This window comes from Carica papaya, chromosome 1 (assembly GCF_054855325.1).
Source record: "Carica papaya isolate Zhongbai chromosome 1, ASM5485532v1, whole genome shotgun sequence".
NCBI classification, from domain to species: domain Eukaryota; kingdom Viridiplantae; phylum Streptophyta; class Magnoliopsida; order Brassicales; family Caricaceae; genus Carica; species Carica papaya.
This window is the reverse complement of record NC_142309.1, coordinates 15,681,718-15,702,704: the sequence shown is the minus strand read 5'-3', so window position 1 is coordinate 15,702,704 and position 20,987 is coordinate 15,681,718. Positions and strand designations below refer to the sequence as shown.

Sequence of the window (20,987 nt, the reverse complement as noted above, 5' to 3'; positions counted from 1 at the left end):
TTCATTGGTTATTTATAAGCTTTCTTTGAGTAGAAGACTCTCCCTAGATACAAAGATAATTTATGATATCATTAAACCATTCTTTGAAAGACAAGTAGTTCAATCTTATGTCATCTAAAAGGATTTGTCTAATAAGGAAGGTATTCCAGAAAGAGAGTATGTCTGCCTTTCTTATTTTTTGAATATGATGTTAGGAAACCAAGATCAGGTATAATACTTTTCTCTTTAGATATCTGGTGTCTCATGCTATAAAATAATTCATAAGACCAGACATCCTAGAAAAAGAAAATGTTTTGGAAGCTCCTATAAGCTGACATATGAAAGTGATAAAATTTTGAATAAGAATGGGATTCAAGCTAATAGATTTCTATAAAAAAAGATGTGAGAGTTACATAGCATACGTGGTAGAAAACATACTAGTGAAATGGATTTGCAACAAATATCAGTAGTAAAAGAGTTTTCAAATGTGTTTCCAGAAGATCTTCCAAGTATCCCTATTGATCGAGAAGTAGAGTTTGCCATTAATGTGATTCATGGAATGAGTCCAATGTCTAAAGCCTCTTATCAGATAGGTCGTGCTGAACTAGAAGTACTGAAAAAACAACTATAAGAACTGTTAGACAAGGGATTATCAAATCCAATGTATCTTCGTGGGGAGCACCGGTATTGTTAGTGAAGAAGAAAAAATGGTACAATGAAGCTTTGCATCTATTACAGACGGTTGAATCAAATAACAATCAAGAACAAGTATCTGTTGATTATAATTGATAATCTGTTTGACCAATTGTAAAGAGCTCAAGTATTTTTGAAGATAGATCTCTGATATGGGTACCATTAGCTAAAGATCAAGAGCGAGACTATTCCCAAGACTTCTTTCAGAAAGGTATAGACATTATAAATTTCTAATTATGCTATTTAGATTAACCAATACTTCGACTATATTTATGGATATAATGAACAAAATATTCAAGTCATTGTTAGACAAATATGTCACTCTTTTCATAGATGAATATTAGTTTATTCATCCAACATGGTTGAATATGCTAAGCATTTGGCTACTGTCTTTGGATATTAAGGAAAAAGAAATTATATGCCAAATTTTAAGAAATATGGATTTTAGTTAGATAAAATTGCATTTCTTAGTCATATAGTTTTTAAGGATGGTGTTTTAGTGGATCCAACAAAAGTTGAGGCCCGAATAAACTAGAAAAGAGCCTACAATAGCGACAGAGATCATAAGCATTCTGGGAATGACAAGTTATTACCAAAGATTTGTAGAGGGTTTCTCTAAGATTGCAGCACCATTGACTCAACTCACAAGAAAAGATGTTAATTTCAAGTGACTGATAAATGTGAGAAGAGTTTTCAAGAATTGAAGAAGTGATTGACGATTGCCTGGGTATTAACAATTCTCGAAGACACTTGAGGATTTTTATGACATCCCTAATGCTAATTAAAGCAGAAGGGTGTCAGATACAAAACAGATTACGAGTGCATATAAGATAAATGTATGTAGCGGAATAAATAATTACAAATCCCTTACAAAATAATAATAGAGTTCCATACAACACAGATGCATAAACAAAATTAATTACAAGCCTCTACAAAAATGGATTCATCAAAGTACGGGACAACTATGCACTCATAACGGTTCATGGATCCATGGGATCCTCAAAGTGACGCAATCTCCGCTGATAACACACTTAACCCAGAGGAGTGCAGGAAGCGAGCAAGTATCAATGAGCTTTCGGGAAACAAAAGAAAGCAATTGCAAGGTAACAATACTCTGAGTTACTTTGTTCCCGATCAAGTATCAAATAACGAGGCCAAATCCATTAGACACAGTTTCCAACCTAGGAAGAAACGGCACCAGAAGGTACCAGAAACTCGAAGGGTAACAGACCTTAATGTTAAGGAACGACTCGGCCCAAAAATCTCGACCCAAGACGAAAGCCCAAATGTAGTATGGGTTTGGGTACCCGTGGGGTACACATGCGTTGCAATGCACATACAGGATACTTAGCCTGCATATCTACCGGTGTTCCCCGATCCCGTGGTAAGGCATTCAGGGCGACCTTATACTCCGCAGAAAAATTAAAAAAAGACAACCTTCTCGAAGTAAAGATCTGGAGGCCCACACGTAGGAATAAAAGCCCACATGTACATCGGACATGCGGCCCAACCCGCATGGTTCCTGAGCATGCACGAACCGCACGCACGAGTGCACAAAAATGCCCATGCATGCAGCCCACTAGGCCAGCGCGGAACCAACCGCGCGCGTAGGCCCAAAGGCAAAACACGCTCATCCCATGCTGACAGGCCCGCAAATGGCCCAGCAGAACGAACCAAGCCCGCTAGCCCGTGATTTTCGTGGGCTTTCCCCCGTGTAACCCACGCGGACCAGCCGACCCTCTTTTTCTTTATTTTAAAATATTATTTAATATTTATTTTATTTTAAAACCCTTTTAAAAAGGCTTGGGACCCACTTTTTAAAACCTATATGTTAAAATTAGTTTCCACATATTTGTTTACTGAATTTTACATGGGATAAATATGAATTTAAAATTAAATATTATTTTAATGTAAGTATATCCCTTAGAATTATTTAATTAATTTATTTAGGATAGAATAATTATTTTATTTTGTATTTATCTTAGATTAAGATAGAATTTTATCTAGGTTAATATTTTATTAATTATCTTAAGATTTTGTACTCATCTAGATTGCCCGAGAAATGCTATAAATAGGTCTTTAACACACCGTTGAGAATAAATTTGAAAGAATTCTTGAGAGTTTCGGTTTTTTTTTCTTTTAGCATTTTTGGTAAAATTAGCTTCTTTAAGTTCTTCTGGAGAGATTATTTTTACTAACTCTTGTCTTTGTAGGAACTCTGTAATGTCTCACCAAAGCGCCAACAGCCGACCAACCACCTTAGAAGAAAGAGTCATGGACATGTTCACCCAGTTAAGTGTCTACTCTGGAAACATGGTTGCCTGTATGGATCACCAGGAGCGAGGCGAGCATCACAATCGCACCAGACGCCAAATAGTGCGCGATGAAACAGGATCGTGTGACGACGATGTAGGTGAAAAACAAGGAGGTCGTAGCAAATAGACGGACAAAGATCTCCATGACTTCAAGTTCTAGATACTAGCCTTTCAAGGGAAGAATGACCCTGAAGCCTAGCTTGAATCGGAACGGAAAGTCAATCATATTTTCAGTTATAGCAACTATAATGAAGAGAAAAAACTCAAGTTGGCCACCCTTGAGTTTCTCAACTATGCCTCAGTATGGTCGAATCAGTTAGCTCTTCTCCAAGAACGAGATGGAGACTTGCCTATCACTGCATGGGGAAAATTGAGATCCATCATGAGGAAGCGGTTTGTGCTAGCTCATTTCGACAGGGACATGAACCTGAGATTGTAATGCTTGACTCAGGGTTCTAAGTCAATGGAAGAGTATTATAAGAAAATGGAGATAACTATGATTAGAGCCTGAGTTGATGAACGCTTGGAAGCCACCATGGCTCAGTTCTTGGAGGGTCTAAACAAGGATATCACCAACATCCTTGAACTCCAAAACTATGTCGACTAGGACGAGATGGTGCACAAGGCCACCAAGATTGAAAGACAATTGAATAGTAGAGGAACTAATAAGGGGAATGTTAATAACACTCCCCAGGGAAACCAAAGATGGACTCGAAGGGATGACAGTAAGAAATTGAGTGACAATAAGGGAAAACAACCCACTAGGAATCCAACAATAAATTCTAAGGCACCAACCACTTGTTAAAGCACTATTAAATGTTTCAAGTACTTAGGAGTGGGGCATATTACATCCCAATGTCCTAATCGACGTGCCATGATTCCCTGAGATGATGGAGATATCGTCAGTGACCACGAAAGTAGTGATGAACAAAAAGATATACCACTGGTGGACGCAGAGAATATAGCTCGACCAATATAAGGAGACGTATTTGTGGCTCAACTAGCACTAAACATACAGGTTAAGCCCGAAGGCAACAGTCAGCAAGAGACTATTTGGCCATGCGATTAGAAAATAAAATTCTATCTTAATTTATAACTTAAAATAATAATTAAATACTCTTAAGGGATATATTTTTATTAAAATAATAATAATTTTAATATTAAAATAACTACAGGTTTTATCCTATGTAATTTTTGAAGAAAAAAAAAACACACGAAAATTATGCAAAAAGGAGTCCAAATTTTGGCCACAAACAGTAGCTCCACGTTAAGCATGCCAACCGTGCAGAAAAGCATGCCCGCATGCGTGCCAATTCGCAAGCATACGAACAGCCCCACGCGCTCGCCCCATGCACACAATTCTCCTCTACATGCAACGTGCGTGTGACCTTTCTGCGCACGCGCAATGCGAGCACGATTCTTCTAGGCATGCATGATTGCCTCCATGCATGCACGCTTCTGCAGCATGTGCCGCATGTGCGCGCAACCTACTTCAAGCATGCGCTTCTCCCATGTCGATGTAGTGGGTTGTTCTGCACATATATGATCCATTGCGTGCGGGTTGGCTTTCCCACATGCCTTATACACGTGCCTCACACTGGTGAGGTTCCCGCAAGCGCGATACCCCCTTCTCACACATGTGGTTGTTCGCACACGTATGTGAGTACGTTCACGTGAGTAGCTTGTGCTCCCATTTCTTCTCCAAGGCTGGTTGGCCTACCTTGATCCTACTATTTGTTTTTCCATTCTTGGGCCAGCATATTAAATGCAAGTTGGAATTTTTTTGCCCGGCTCGTTGTGATGGGCCCATGAGGCATTTGAATTTATTTTCCTAACTCTCTAAGGCCGTCTTCGATCCTCTTTGTTTCTACGTTTGGTTCCTGAGACTGAGTTTCCTTGCAGGTGTTGACTAGATTCACATCAATATGTCTTTGATGAGTGTAACAATATGATCGAATAGCCTTTTACAATTGTTTCAAAGACATAGGCAAACCAATTGTATCAACACCTTGAGGCCAGATCATTGTGTATGCCATGATGTCCAACCTAACCTACAGACTGCTTGGATAAGCAAACAACAAACTCATACAATACCTTATTTAAAACGTAGTTACTCAAGGTATCCATTTCTTTTTCCAAAATATAGTAGTTGTTGACCACATCCAAATAATCTAATATCTTCCAATAATTATCCATTGTATATGTTGCTGATCTTATACTTTCTACTTCTGTACTTGGACAATCTGAGCATCAAACTAATTCACAAATTGAGATTAGTTGCACTTAGTTAGGCCCTGACTAAGGCTTCTAGATATAAGGATTAAAGTGATCTATCAATTCAAGTGGATTAAATTGGTCTAACTAAATATCACATATTTTATAAAAGACATTGTTCAACTTTAGGTCGATTAATCCACCAAATCCAAATTAGTCTAGACTCTTAACAAGCCATGGTCATTACTACTCATCAACATAATCTAAAATCACCTTGAGCTAATGTGGTAAGAGTCTAGAAGCATGGTCAACAATTATGGAGAATGATCAACTAACGAACCTACATCTAAATGTGCTAATTCCTCACAACAATTATTTGACATGATTGGAAATAAAAGGAATGTAAGAGATCTTATGAGTACCCTGGATATAGACTAGCCACTCTTTAAGACTCATATCTTCGAAAGAAATATCAATAAGACTCATAAACGAGAATTTCAAAGTGGGATGATTTCTTTATGTACTTTCACTATATTTTATCTATTATACCTCCTAAGGAAACAACAATAACAAAATGAAGAGAACGAATAAGCAAGAAGTTCTTATAGTATACTTGCTCCAAAAAAGCTTTTTTTATTTATATTTCTTCTTTAGAAAAAAAATAAATAAATGCCAAATCCCTAATCAAGGATTTACCTTCAAAAAGTAGGACCCTCATTATATGTCTACTTAATACTCATCTGACAATAATATGCAACAAGTATTAGTTAAGGACTTTAATAACACGTAATACAATTATAAATTGATAATCTATAATAAATAAATTGAAATTAAATAATTTTTGTATAAACATATTTGATAACATAGATCAGGTTAACTAAACAAACAACACGAATAAAATAAAGTTAATCAAAGTTCCTTTCCTAATAGGTCCTAACAATGGGATGACTTTGTGTCCCTCTTCCTATGGTGGGTGTACCTTGAGATGACTCATATAGAGTTAGACTTAGTATTTAGAATATGGATAGATTGTTTGGCCCTATCCTACGAATAATAGGTTCTCTATTAAGGCAATCTATTCCTTCTTATCCTCACCCGCCAAACATATGTAAAAACCTCATTGTAAAACTATTTGGTTCCTCCTTGTATCTGAGTGATCTTACATTCATATCGATCTCGGTCTCTGATCGTTTGCTCACTAACATTGAAAAAAGTGTCGCACATTGTGAATGACAATAAATGCCCCAAATGTCACAATCACATAGAGAGCCCTTTCCATATTATTGTGACTACCTCCTAGCTAAATAGGTATAAAGTGATTTAATTGATATTTATTATTTGAATATTTTCTTCTCTCTACCTTTTAATTGAAAGTTTCTTTTTACTCTCATCTAAATTGAATTATTATTTGGGTTTCTACTTTCTAGGACTAAAAGCAACGTATTCCCTTTGTCTTATAAATAAACCGTATAGATCGAGATTTTTATTCTACAACATACTACATCTAAAGTTAAAAAGGAAGAAGAAATGCCACAAGTAGGGACAGACAACAACTAATGCACCTAGCAACTAAAATATCACAGTACAAAAGCAAAATAATTTTAAAATCAAAGCCACACAACATAGGAATTCTCCATTGGCATCAGCCGCCCTCATTGTTTGTCTTCTCTCTATGGGGGGAAAAGTTTAAAAAGATGTCTTGCACCACATCATGGACATACATACACAGGGCACACATATCTCAAAATACAGGACGTAACCAGTCTCAATTAAACACAAAATTAGCATCTGAATTGCTAATATGGTAATATCATACAGATATATACATAATTATGATCCGATTTTGTAGTGTAGTTACATTTAATATAAATGACATTTACTTCTCGACCCACTGTTAACCCACTACCAATTACATCAACTAAATGATAAAGGGTGTAATTTAGGTTAAAAAAACAACAAAAAGTAATCAAGTGGGAGGGGAAGGTATAAAAAAAATCTGGGCCGAGCATCACCCTAACTAGAAAATTACATTGGTACATATCTGCATTCCTATTTTGTGTCATCAAAAGTCTGACTTCATGAGCTTTGCTCGAGCCTTTATATTAATATTTTCGAAGGGCTTTGCTTGTTCTACGTGGATATAATCCTTTGTTTTCAGAACCTGCAAGTTCCAAGAACTTTAATAAATAGAGTAAAATAGAGAGAAAAAGAAAAAGGACAGATCCCAATCAATTGATTTCATTATGGGTTTAGCATAACCAAAAGATATTCAAACCTGGTTAAAAACAAAACACGCCACTCCTTAATTTCATAAATAGACAACAGTTAAGAGACCTAGCCCCTACATATCTTTGCTCTCACAAAATTCATACCAATGATTATTATAAGATTCTTCTTCATCAACAAATTGCCGAGCAATCGCACAGAACTTCAAAGTGCCAATAATATGTCCACAATAATTGCTAAAATAACCCAGCTCTTTTTGCTTTTCCCCTTCATTGGAGAAATTGCCTTTACTATCCTACTCTGACATGTATAATGCAACAGCTAAAGATATGAGTTACCTAGGACTTTCAATTCTTAACATTAGATACCGATCAATGAGACTCTCTCAATCAACAAAACCTGCTCTCTTGTTTTTTCCCCAATAAATTATATGTGCCCTCTCTATGGTAGAATCTACCAGACAGTGAAACCAACTTAAATCCAAGAAAGTGGGATACACATACCAGTGTCTCAAAAAACATCCTTGATGCTTCTTTACGAGTTTTACCACTTAATAGATTGTCCATCAAGAGGACCTTCCTTCCATTCACAGCTTCCTTGTCAAATAATGTTTGGAGGTAGTTGGCCACAGCCCTATTTAAAAACAATGTTATGTAAGTCACAAAGAACTGGAAGGACATACTAAAAAGGACTAAAACAATAGTTTGAAAGGCTCATTTCCTCTAAAGAAGTGATAAAATTTTATGTTACTAGTAACATTAGTACTACCAAAAACGGCATTTGCCAAGTCCCGGAAACCCACCTTGTACGTGAAGACCATCCACTGTTCTCAAGAAGGCGAGTTTCTTCATCACAAGGTATGCTGTCGTCATTGTCAGCTACCTCATCATCATCCGCATTCAAAAATTCTGGATTGAAGACACAACTCATGTAAAAGAAATTCTCTAAAGAACAATTCAACTAACCTAGTATTGCAACATTAATTTTCAACATCATGACACAAAATTTGGAAGTCACGAGCAAGTCAGTGTCCTTTATCATCAAAAAAGAAGCTTACCAACTGGGAACAGAAAAAAATAATTTTAAAAAATTAAAAATCTGTTAAAATGAAGTTTCCTATATAACTACCAAAGTCTTATAATTTTTTACAATGGAAATTGCCTGCGCCTATCCACCAAGATACCAAGTTTGCAGTAATCAATCCATTTAGCCAACAAAAGTAATCAAGACGTGTTTGCTTCTGAAAGTCCTCCAAGGATAGGTTCCATGTAGCAGATAAAAGCTTTTTCTAATATCCATTTCCAAATTCATATATTTATTAATAATAGCATTTCGGGTGGTCTATATTAGTGTAAATCATAAATAAAAAAGTTGTCAGGAAAACATGAAAAACAAGTTTGTACTCTTATGTCATCTCACATTTTCACTATCATTTTTCTAAATATCGTTTCCATTTTTAACCGCCACATTTTTTAATGTAAAAAGACATAAATTTAGAGAATAAAAACTGAAAAATGTTTTCAGGAGCCAGAGGGAATCCTAGTTTTTAATACCCGGTAATTGAAAGAAAATAGACCCTCTATCATTTCTGACTCCAGCGTTACCACAAAACCCAAAAGAATTGAAAAGAAGGTCCTTGATAAGTAGCTTTTATGTATTATTATTTGTATTATAAATATTGCCCATGGCAAGCATAAGAAAATAACACAAGGGTCCACATAAGTCAATTAATTCATCCTACTAAATTCATGAAATCGTGTCTACTTTCAAAGATCCAACAAGAATGTTAAGATTCTAATAGAGATCTTAAAAGAAAATCAAACCTGTATCATTCTCGACTTGAATGTTTTCACATTCCTGCATCATAAAGCCCAAATATATATCAACCATATGCATAAAAAACTTTATCAGATTTTTTTTTAGATAAACTAAAAGGCTTTATCAGTTTACTTTACTACATAGAATAAGACACTATGAAGCTACAGAAATCTTCATCACTGTAAGACAAGTTATTAGAAAATTGCAGCTTTACCAGAATTATAATTTTGCAAGAGTGAAATACGAATCAAATCAAATCAATGCTTCCACTCTATTGTTTGGTTTACAATTACTGCCAAAAAAAATTCCAACAGACTACTGTCTGATTTTTCTAATGTGGAATAGGATCTAATATAACAAAATTCAACACAATCCTCTGGCATTTACAACTAAAATAGGCATTCAGAATTAGGATTTTAACAAAGTTAGGAACTTGATTCTACCAAAAGTTAGTTTGGCAGCTTCATCTAGAGACACAACAAAAACAAGCCCACTTAAAAAGATGCAGACACTTCACTAGGAAATTAAGAACACTTAAAAAGATACAGATGCTTAACTTACAGCATTATTTACCATAGAAGCATGATCACCAGCAGTAATTCCCACATCCAAAGCACTACGTGGATCAACATCCTCAAAAGATGGATTTCCTCCATCATTAAATGAAGCATTTTGGACATTACTTTGTTCTTCTGTATACGGAAAACACTTCCTAGTTTCCCCACTGCACTCCTCATTGTAACTTGGAGCTTCATTAATAAAACCATTTTCGGCAACCTGGACTTCAAGACTTGCTACTTCAAGCTTGTTATTTTCACTTTCCCCAACAGTTTGGCTAACATCACCAGCTTCTAGAGTTTTTGAAAGGGAGTTGTTTGTACTAGCAATTGGTGCAGGAATATCTGGTTGAAGATCTTCAATTGCAACCAATGCACCAGCTTTAATTTCATCAAATGGAAAGTCGCCCCTTTCTTTCAAATCACTCTCAACAGCAACAATATCTCCAATATTATGTTCTGCACCTTCAATACCAATAACTTCATCCCTGTTGCTTATATCAACTACAAAACCACCCTTCTCAACAGGCTGACCATCCACTCCCCAATCAGATGGCTCACATGATAGATCCATCCCCATAGAAGTACTGGTAATATCAGTCCTTCCCCCATGCGGTATTTCACTAATATCTTCAGGAATAACACCAGTAAGGGATGCCATCTCCAATTCTCGATAAGCAAAGTGGTTCACTTCATCAGCCATTGCATTGCCTCGCCCGTCAATTTCCATGTCAGACTTCTCCCCCAAAGGTTCATGCTGCAGAGAATCCAGATATACATCAGAAATCGCTCCTGTTTGACATTGCATGTCAAATTCACGTTCTTTACTCTGCTGGGTCTCAGCCTGAATGAGAGTCTCATCAGGTTGAACTTGGACATCATTTCCACAGATGATAGGCGCACTACCTAGCATTCCACTTTTTTCAACAACATCAAGCCTAATAGAACATTCCACATCCTTAACGACTTCAGAGGAAGCACAATTTTCACCAATTTCAGAAACCTTGGTTCTACTTAGGTCATATCTTTCGCTGTGAAGAGACACCAGTTCAGCTGACATGCCTACAAAAACATCATAACTCATTAGCTTATAACATATTTACGAGAGAAAATTTAGGCAGGGCTGTAAAACTGCGCATGGAGATGAATGAAGATATCTTTGCCAGATAAAATCTCTTGTTATTCACATGTGGAAAGGAAAATGGCAACAAAGTGGCCAAATAATAAAGACGCAAAAAAAATATTTTTGTCTGCCGGGCAAGCGTTAGAAGTATCATGTTAAGAATCAACCTTCAGGTGGGACATGTCAATAGCTGTCCAGCTTTCCTCATTCTAGTGACTTACATCAACTCAAAATTTACCTTTCTTCTTCCCTTCCATTACCATGAATATACATGTAGACACACAAAAGGAGAGAAAATGGTTCACACAGCGGTTCATTATCCAATATTCATAATAAATAAAAAAGCTAGTTTATTGGTAGAAAATGCACTTCTATTGCAGCATAAAATAATAAGAGATTCTGGCTTAGTGGCTCTTTAGGTCCAAAAACTCACCAGTAGCTATCGGTTCAAGGAAGATTTCTTCCTCTAAGAACTGCCGCTGTATCATCAAAATTTCAGGATGGGTACAAGGCGCCTTCTTTCGAATGCGGCGTATATCTTCAGTGTTTGTCAACTGTTGACGTATGATACTTGAGAGGTAAAACATGCAAGATCATTGGCATATTAGTATGTACAATGGAACTAAGACAAGGGGCGAAAACTACTAAGTTACTAGAGCAATAAAAATGAACAAAAAATCAAAACATAAGGAAGCTACTGCCAAAAACGATCTCTCTAAGAATATACCATTGAGATTGAAAGTTTGCAAATAGAAGGTCAATGCCACACTAGAAAATACCAAAAGCTAAAATAAATAAATATACATATATTCTCTCTGTCAACAAGATCAACAAACTGTTTAATCTGCAGAAATATTTACTGATAATATTAAGGACATCAATTATTATAATTAAAACTTCCATTCAAGATTGATTATCATACTTAAACACAACAAGGGTTTAAATTAATTAAAAACAATTATATTCAAATTTGAGACAGTTTAAAAAAAATTGACCAGACCCAGAAAGGGGAAATACAGCAACACATAAAGGTAAAAGAGAGACATACTCGCCATGCACCACCATAGTATCGTCCATAAGAACCTTCCTTTTTGAGAGTGTCGAACGGGGAGCAGATCGTGTGCGTTTTATAGACACAACTTCAAGAGGTTGACTGGGCTTCATTCTTAAAGCTGAAGATCTCCTTCCAACTTACACATCAAAAATTCAATAATGCCATGAACTTAGTAAATGAAGTATAACCTTACAAGCCACATGCAGTATTCTAAAAACTTTGGTAACTGCTATTCAACTTAAAAAACACATAGATACCTAAAATAGAAGATAGCAAATCATCGTCATCAGGAATGGACTCAGCAGTTCTCTTAGATAAGGTTAAGCCAACTGACTCAACTGAATTAAAACTTTCTACAGTAAGTGTACTTTCTGTGAAACTACGCTTTTTCCCAGAAATATGCTTGGTTGTATCATCAACTCCATCTGCCCCTGCTACAACTGCTTTGTCTGGTGTAGAATCTACCACAAAATCTTTTGGTTTATCACCAAGTTCTTCAGGTAAAGATAGTACCTTTTCAGCTGTGGGAAAATCTGAAGCTGTGGACTTATTCAATATTTCCAACTGACTATCACTAGCAAGCACACTGGGTTGTTGTTTGTCCAACATCCTGCTATTAAATTGAATTTCATCATGTGAAATGGAATTTGCCATTTGATTGTCCTCGGACTGAATAACATCAGCTATACGGCACCCTTCACCTGGAGACATCATAATAATCAATCACACAGTACAAGGTGGGCTCTTGACACGAATTAAACTTCATGTCAGTAATTCATATCAACTAAAATCCACATAACTAGCCTGTTGAACAAACCTTGCTCAGTCAAAGCTCCAGACGAATGAAGTGCCTCCTGGCTTCTGGCTGTTTCCCCTAAGCATGCCTCTACAATCCCAGGAGATGGCAGATCCGGCTGGCTCAAACTGGAACTGCATGGTTGAAGCCCATGCTTAGAAGCCAATGATGTTTCCCCATTAAGAACTGAGTCATTCAAGTTATCAGGATTCTTTGTTTCCTTACAAGCATGAATTTCAGCATCAATAACTGTGGGTCTACCAGGTGATTCAGATGCACAGACAACATGTGACACTAATTCTTTCTCATAAGTACATGATTCTTTGACATTATTAGGAACTTCACCATTATGAGTTTCAGGCATATTTGATGCCTGACCCACATCCTCCACCTCAGAAGTGACATGCGAGCAGCAAGGAGATTCTACAAATTCAGCACCAGTTCGATCTATAGAGGATACAGCACCATTATGCAAGTGTTTTTCCCCATCCATTGTATTGGATGGTGAAACTCCATCATCAGGAGGCACGTATTCAGTAGAATCATTATGTAGATCATTCTGGAAAGACCACTCTATTGCACTTTTCCCCCTTTGATCAAGATCCACTTTGTTAGCGGCATTTTCACCCCTCTCCATGGCAACCAAATCTGTTACAGTATGATCTTCTGATTCCATTTGATCATCACAGGCTAGTGCCTTCTGAACACTGGATAGATTTGACACCTCAACTAATCCAGGAGTTGACGGGGCTTGGGCATACTCATCATATTCAGATGTTGCAGGCAAAGCTCCAACCTAATCACAAGAGAAAACTGCAATCATCAAACGGAGGTAACAAGTATGTAAAACAAAAACTTGAATGATTTTTCCACATTCATTAACAATTTATATACATATATAGACTTTAGATGCATCTAAATGCTCATGCGCACTCCTACAGAGCCAATACACAGGTAGCACATGTTTACTTGCCCATAGAAAATAGGAATACAAAAACAAAGAAAGATGTAATTTCAGTTAACCTCTTGTCCATTGCCATCAACTGCCATAGTTTCGGGCGCTCCAGTCACTCCCTTATCCTTTGCAGCCTTTTCAGACATTATTATCCTTGCTTCAGCAGATGCTTGGGGATCACTACTATAAGAAAAAAGGCTAATATAAGAATATTTCCAATCATTCACTATTCTAAGAGTCAACCAGAAGAACTAATCACAAAAAGACCTTGGCCTCATCACCTTTTTATTATGAAAACCATTATGTCAGCCTTTCATAAAAAGATTACAGATATCAGTATTAGGCACAATTAGCCGACAACTGGATGGGGAAGAGCTTCATCTATAGGGATGCAAATTATGGATATTGAACCAGCCCAATGCAATATTATTTTCTTCGAAAAAAAAATGAATTCAGAGAGGGAGGTCAATGAATAAATAAGTTTGGATTGTAGAAGGTCCAAATACTACTACAAATCTAACCAACCTGCCCCACCCAGTATGCACATATGTTTAAGTATTAATTTATACTTATAATGCATAAAACAATAAAAGATATTAGGCCAAACTGCCTCACAGTGTTGGATGGTAGCAATGATCAACCTCTGTCAAATCTTACTAATACAGGTGCCTTTTTGGTTGGATCTTTCTACAAATACCTGACTAAGCAGGAGTATTCGGATAGAAGTTTCCCTTTTAAACAAATCTGAAAAATTAACATTGCTCATGGCATTCTTCACTTGGAGGCGGGAAGAGGTTGCATCCTGACTATTGATAAACTGATAAGGAGAGGAAAGACTTTGGTGAATGGGTGTTACTTGTGTAGAAGGGACACAGAATCAAGCAACCATATTCTTCTTTGGTGTCCAATTACATACAAGATTTGGTCTACAGTCTGCGGTCTTCTGGGTATAAACTAGGCGATAGCGGGTTCGGTTAGGGATGAATTATGGGCGTGGAAAGGTATATGTGGGAGGAGGAAATATGTGGATCTTATTTCGTCTACTATCTTTAGAGTAATATGGAAATAGAGGAATAAAAAAGCTTTTGGAGGGGTTGATGATGTCAGGGCTTTTGAGAGGATTAGAAATTGATGGTTCCAAACTCTTGGTTTTATTATTTTGGGTCATCCTCTTGATTCTATAGAGGATTTTGGAGACCTTGTTGATATTCTAATAGATTTGTAAATAATATGTATATGAGTTTGCAACCCCCTTGGTGCATGTTAATACATATTCATACTTTTTATTACAAAAATATATATACTTATATTTTATTTTATTTTTCATATATTGATATCTTTATAGGAGATAGAGGTTTAGCATAGTAGGGAATTAAGTTAGTGTGATAGCAGTCCAGTGAAATAAATTTCATACCCAAAACCAAGTAAGAAATAGTACAGGACACGGGTAGGAACAAGAGAAGCATTCTTGCCATCCTTATTCATCTAAATCTAGTATAAAACAAAAGCACTTTTTACCTTACTTTTTGACTGGGTTAAAAGAAGCATCTTTGGCCATATTCAAAATAAAAGCAATTGGTAACAGATGTTATCCTGAACTACAAAAAGGAGGACCTAACCTGACATATTTAGTCTAAGCACCAACCTATTCAGATGGTTATGTCCTCCCCTCTATATCCAAGAGGGTTAGGGTTCAATACTTATTGGAGCACTTGGGGGACACCAAATATATATGGTATAAGCATCAATTTACATAAGCATCAAATAACTTTCAAAGGACATAAACATTAGAGGCTTGGGGCAAATCATTAGCATTCAGCTTGCCCAGAAGCTCAATCCAAACAAAAACTTTTGATCTCGGAGAGAGCAGAACCTCCCAAAAACTCTTCTTTAAAAATATCATTATTGGAGGCATGATTCTCAGTCCAAAGAATATAATAGGATTTACTTCAATAGATAACTGAGGGTTCCGATGACTAAGTTCTATGATCAAGGTTATTAGATAAGACAACAAAATCAAGTAGGCGAAACAAAGAGGTCATATCATCAACCTACTGGTCATTAAGATTCATAAAGAAGGTATGTTTCCAGAAAGGGAATCATTAAAGTACTCTAAAAAAGAAATGAATGCATGATGAGTCCAAGAATTATACAAACGAGGGAAGCGAGATGAAATGAATCACACAAGGACCTTCACAAAAGAGAAAACAAGAAACATCACCCACCCTAGTTTTCAGCAAGGGTAAGAAAGAACCATAAAGATCGGAAATAGCTTTCCAAGGGATCCTATATGTCCTAGGAACAATAACTCTAGAATCCTACCCATTTCGATACAAAGAAAAATGCTCTTAGTTAAGTTAGATTCCAAAATAAACATTTAAGCTCATTTAGCCAAAGGATATAGATTTTTACAATAACGATTACCAATACTACAACCCCCATCAGACTTAGACAAACAACATTTCCCTACCAAGCAATCTCTTGAGAAATCACCCACCTCACACCAAAGAAAACTCCTCATCACTCTCTCAATTCTCTCTGCGACACCTCTAGGTACTTGAAGGACGGAAAGATAATAAAGTTGGATGCTAGGCAAACAAGATTTATAATACGAGTAAATTGACCACACATTGCGGGAAGGAGGGAAGAAGCACCCTTCCAGCAGGGCACATAGAGACTATTCACAACAAATTCAAAAAGTGATGGTCCTAGGAACCCCCAGAAGAACACTAAGAATTTTTTTTTTTTTTGAGATAAAGAGAAGTATATTAATAGAAGGCTCCAAGGGGGAGCCACCCATGTACAAAATATATTAACATGTCAATGAGCATATCAATAATTGCTCCTAAATCATCAAAAGTATGTAAGTTACAGAAGAACACTAAGATAAAGAAAAGGCCATAATGAGATGTCTCAACAACTGAGTCCATTAGATCTCTCAAGACCAATATTAAGATCCGCTAGGCTGCTTTTTATAAGGTTAATTTTCATATGTTGAGACTTTCTTAAAAACATGTAAAGTCGCAACGGCATGATAGAGCTTCATGGAACCATATGACTTGAAGAAATAGTACCATCCACAAACTAGAGATGAGAAACTTCCGCCCTCTCCTGCCCTAACCTAACACCCCCAATCACACCTCTGTCTGTACCTCTAGAAAGCATACGACTTGAGACATCAAAAACAAGTGTAAAGAGAAATGGAGATAAAGGGTCTCCTTCTCTCAAACCACAAGGCCCAAGAAGCCACTCCCATAGATTTGTCATTAAGTAAAACAGCAAAAGCAAACTCGCCATCTAGCAGCAAATCCTCTTTTCTCATCAAAGAAGCCCCAATTCATACAATCGTAGCCTTTCTCAAAATCCCATTTGAACACCAAAGCATTATTCCTCAATCTCCAAAACTCTTCTATCCAAGAGCAACATCCAGAATCTATCTACCACCCCCCACCCCCCAAAACAAACCAGAAAAAAAGTTATTAGAAGGCATCAGTTTGTTCATGTGCAATTTACGCACGGATAGTGCAACTTTTTTTGGGCTTAAATTGGATTTCTATTTTGGGTTTATTCTTGTAATTTTGGATTTTCATAAAGAAAGAACCTAGTTGCGAGACAAAGTTCATCACTAGTTAAAATTTCATAGGCAGCTCCATGAAGTAGGGACATTGCTAAACCACCTTAAATTCTCAATGGTCTCTCTTAAAATTGTTTTTTGCACGCATGGTGTAAATTCTCCACAAAAATCTAATAGTAGCTATCACACACATAAAAACTCATATATATAAACTTACTCTGAAACTCCATCATTCCCGGTACCCCTCTTGTCTAGGTACATGTCCTGCTCAAGATCCAAAGAAAGATAGCTTAATAAAGGCAAATAAAGACAAAGACAAACAAATAATTCAAATAAAACCACTTTATTTTCTGGTATAACATTCCATATTACAAGTACAAAGTTGGATGTGCTAACAATAATCCAGAAGTCCAAAACTCCATATGGACTCTTTAGTCTAACTCATTTAACAATCTTCAATTAATAACATCCGAACCTTAAATCATTTTCCTCTCATACACAATTTTAAACACAAGAAAGTTAGCCGCTACTGTAGTTGTACGCATAAACAAACATATTCTCAGAAATTAAAATGCGGTCTGCAACTTTCAACAGGCTTATTTCTTTTCATTTTAGAGCAAAACAAGTCAGAAACATCAGCAACTGCTTCTCTCTAAACCTGATCTTACTTCACTTATATGTTAATTTTTTTCTTCAGAAGTAAGAAAAAACTATCATCCCAAGGCAGCAAGGGGTCAACTGAAGCATGATTCTTTTGCTGAAATTAAACCATAAATACTTTATGTTCAGTATGCCTACTTAATCACTGATAAGTTCCTGCTAAAAGAAAAATTTAACATGCCATCCTTTCAATTAACACAAAATTTCCATATGTGGTGATTGAATCCAATCAGAATTCAAGGATGCAAACTCTTAGGAAGCCATCAAGTCATCTACCAGACATTGTAAAAGTGATTTGTTGTTCACGAATAGAAACTAACAAGATCAAGCCAATATTTTGCATCAAAAGGCCAGACTAAGATTAGCTTCCCTAAAGAAAAATGAAATTGCAGCAAACACTTGCAGTTTTTGCAGTGAAATTAAATTGCAACATTAGCAACCAAATTTCTGGAGAATAGATGTTTGTTTAATTGCAGTTTCCTAGTTTATATCCTCATCACAGAAAATGTAATGTTATACATCATATACATAATTATATATATATATATATATCTACTCAATAAAGGCAGGATTATGTGCTAATACATCCAGCATTTGCTAAAGTAACAAATTCTCACAGTAGGGAGAAACAACAAAAGATGACCAACATATATATACATTTCATATCCATCATTTCTACAAATAGTTTGTCATTTTGGTACACAACAAAGCTTCATTAACAGCATGGAAAGAGACAGCTATCTTTGGATCTTGAATGCAAAAGAAATCAAATCTCCATGTTTGATTGTATTTCAATCCTTATTATTTTCAATTCTTATAACATTATTAGTTTCACTTAGGCTTTCAGTTTGGACAGCTGGATTTAAAATATTCCACATGTTGTGATGAGGAGATTTATTTCCTCTCACATATCCACTTGAAGGTGTGCATCATGATAAAGAAGTTTTAGTTCCTCACTCTATCAAATGAGTAAATAAATACATATTTCAATGGTCCTTCATGTTCAAGTTTCTAATCCATAATTTCCTAAAAATAGTTCACGTGCAACAACATGAAGAAAATTACCTCTTCAAGGTCCAAACCAATTTGAGAAGTGTCACCATCACCAAACCGCTCTGAAAAGAAATAGGAAAATACAGGCAGTGTATTTACTTGATCTGTAAAATATATGAACGGAAAAAAATAGTAAAAGGCATGCAGGAGCATCAACTAACCATCCAACCCAAATTGTGATGTAGAGTAGACCACACCATCCATTGTGTCTTGCAAGGTAATCTGCTCCCTTGTACTGATATGACGATCGACATAGTTCCTATAAAAAAATTAAATACTAAAAAGTGATCAACTAGTTGTATTTACAACATTATCAGAAGATAATCTTCCATGTGCTACAGATCTAATATGCAACCAAAATACCCATTAGCAGCCTTAACCACCAGTAAGTTTATGTACTTTCAAGCAAAAAGGTTCACAGTGTACTACAACACACTCTATACCAACATTATCTCAAAGAAAAGCGCACTATATACCATTACAGTTATATTCCGTGTCACCAAATCAACCCCAAAAGATTATCACACGATGATTACTCTCCTGTTCAAACACTTCATGAAACACCCAGAAGAAAGAGCATGAGATAATGAAAACTTTGGAACTCACCCCTGGAATATTTCATTTTCTGGTAGCTCAAAATCATCAAGGTCAAATGTCTCCGGTAAGGTGATCGAGTGATACGGAGCAGTAGATTCTTCTGGCGGTAAATCAACTGCAGTGGAGCGAAAAGCTTGCTTTATCTTAAGCAAAGCCTCACTGCAATCATCGAAAAGGTAATTCACCTTTCTAGAATATATCCTCACCACACCAAGCAGAAGATGGCTGGACAATCGCAATGCAATTGGTATTTCGGGAAAGAGTATGGAATCTGTCCATAAAATACCATATGAATCATAAACATTGAAACACGAGGAAAGGCAAATTTTGGAGGAAATCCTCAATTCAGTTCTCTATACTAGTTGGAAGAAGTGTAGCAGATGCAGATCTCAAATTCAAAACTTGGCCTTCTTTTGCTTGGAAATCAAACACATGACTCAAGGCAAAGTAAAAGGGGAAAAACTAACCTACAGATACACCAATATCAGTATCTGCAACTTGATTCTTTCGAAGCTTCCTCTCCAAGTGCGCTGCTATCCATATCGTTCCCAATGGCCCCTTCTTGGCCAGTATAAACTGTGAATAAAACATTACTCTCCCAAAACCAAGACTCTAATTTTCATACAACAAAAACTCACCTTTTATTTTTTATTTCCAAAAAGAACCAACACTATCCTGTAAAACCATACGACTAAACTTCTTAAAAGAAAAAAATTCCCAATTTCACAAAAACAGCTAAACCCAAGATTCAGCTAAGGTCATTCACCTGAAATTGACTTCCCAAATCATCAAAGTCAAACTAACAGGCATCAAATTGAACAATTGCATAAAATAAACCAACAAAACCCTAACCCGTTGACAAGCTGTTCTCTCGTAACCACGTTCCAAAACCACAAATTCTCACATCTAATTCCAGCGACTAATAAATAAACTCCAGAAAACCCCCAAATCAGACCACAAAATTAGAAACCCTAGCCACTCTTCAGCTACTGCACCACTTTCCGCAAGACACACGAAGCAGAAAAGGCCCCATTTCCACAAAATTCATAGTTTTCACATTCAAGCCAGTCGAAAACCGAAGCCTGGAGCAGTACAGGGATCGAGCCGCATAAACACTGCGTGAGACTAGACGAGAACTTTACGACGAAACGAAAACTAAACTACAGGAACAAACCCTCTACTGAGTCAAGCGGATCTTGAGTTGAGATCGCGTTTGCGCAGGGCTGAATCAGAGATCGAAAACAGCTGACGCAATTAGGAAAGAAGATAAATAGAAAATCGAGAGAGAGAGAGAGAGAGAGAAGCAAGGCTGCCGGAAAATTTCGAACTCTTCGATTTACTTAACTTTGTTAAGGTGTTGGTAAGGTCCACGG

General features: G+C 36.5%; 1 protein-coding gene across 3 annotated transcripts; it reads right to left on the bottom strand.

Annotated features, from left to right (window-relative positions):
• Positions 1 to 6,970: 6,970 nt before the first annotated feature.
• Positions 6,971 to 20,978, bottom strand: SYN4 (sister chromatid cohesion 1 protein 4). 3 transcript variants are annotated; one of them, XM_022047626.2, is made up of 15 exons: positions 20,082 to 20,978; positions 19,624 to 19,885; positions 19,179 to 19,276; positions 19,030 to 19,079; positions 17,522 to 17,568; positions 13,799 to 13,913; positions 12,797 to 13,571; positions 12,237 to 12,680; positions 11,974 to 12,115; positions 11,359 to 11,495; positions 9,819 to 10,864; positions 9,251 to 9,284; positions 8,230 to 8,335; positions 7,931 to 8,060; positions 6,971 to 7,362 (listed from the first exon to the last, which is right to left on the bottom strand). In XM_022047626.2, the coding sequence occupies exons 1-15, from the start codon at positions 20,203 to 20,205 to the stop codon at positions 7,264 to 7,266; spliced, it is 3,609 nt and encodes a 1,202-aa protein (XP_021903318.2). In that variant the 5' UTR covers positions 20,206 to 20,978; the 3' UTR covers positions 6,971 to 7,263. The 3 variants fall into 3 exon arrangements, with proteins under 3 accessions (XP_021903318.2, XP_088076585.1, XP_021903325.2); XM_088220459.1 differs by having other exon boundaries at positions 9,807 to 10,864; positions 20,082 to 20,977; XM_022047633.2 differs by having other exon boundaries at positions 9,807 to 10,864; positions 13,799 to 13,910; positions 20,082 to 20,977.
• Positions 20,979 to 20,987: the final 9 nt, after the last annotated feature.

Coding starts and splice junctions, on each gene's coding strand:
- SYN4 (XM_088220459.1), bottom strand. CDS start 20,205: ATGTTTTATTCACAGTTTATACTGGCCAAGAAGGGGCCATTGGGAACG. Junction 12,116..12,236: donor TTTGCTATCTTCTATTTTAG/GTATCTATGTGT, acceptor TTGATGTGTAAG/TTGGAAGGAGATCTTCAGCT. Junction 7,363..7,930: donor GGATGTTTTTTGAGACACTG/GTATGTGTATCC, acceptor TGGAACTTGCAG/GTTCTGAAAACAAAGGATTA.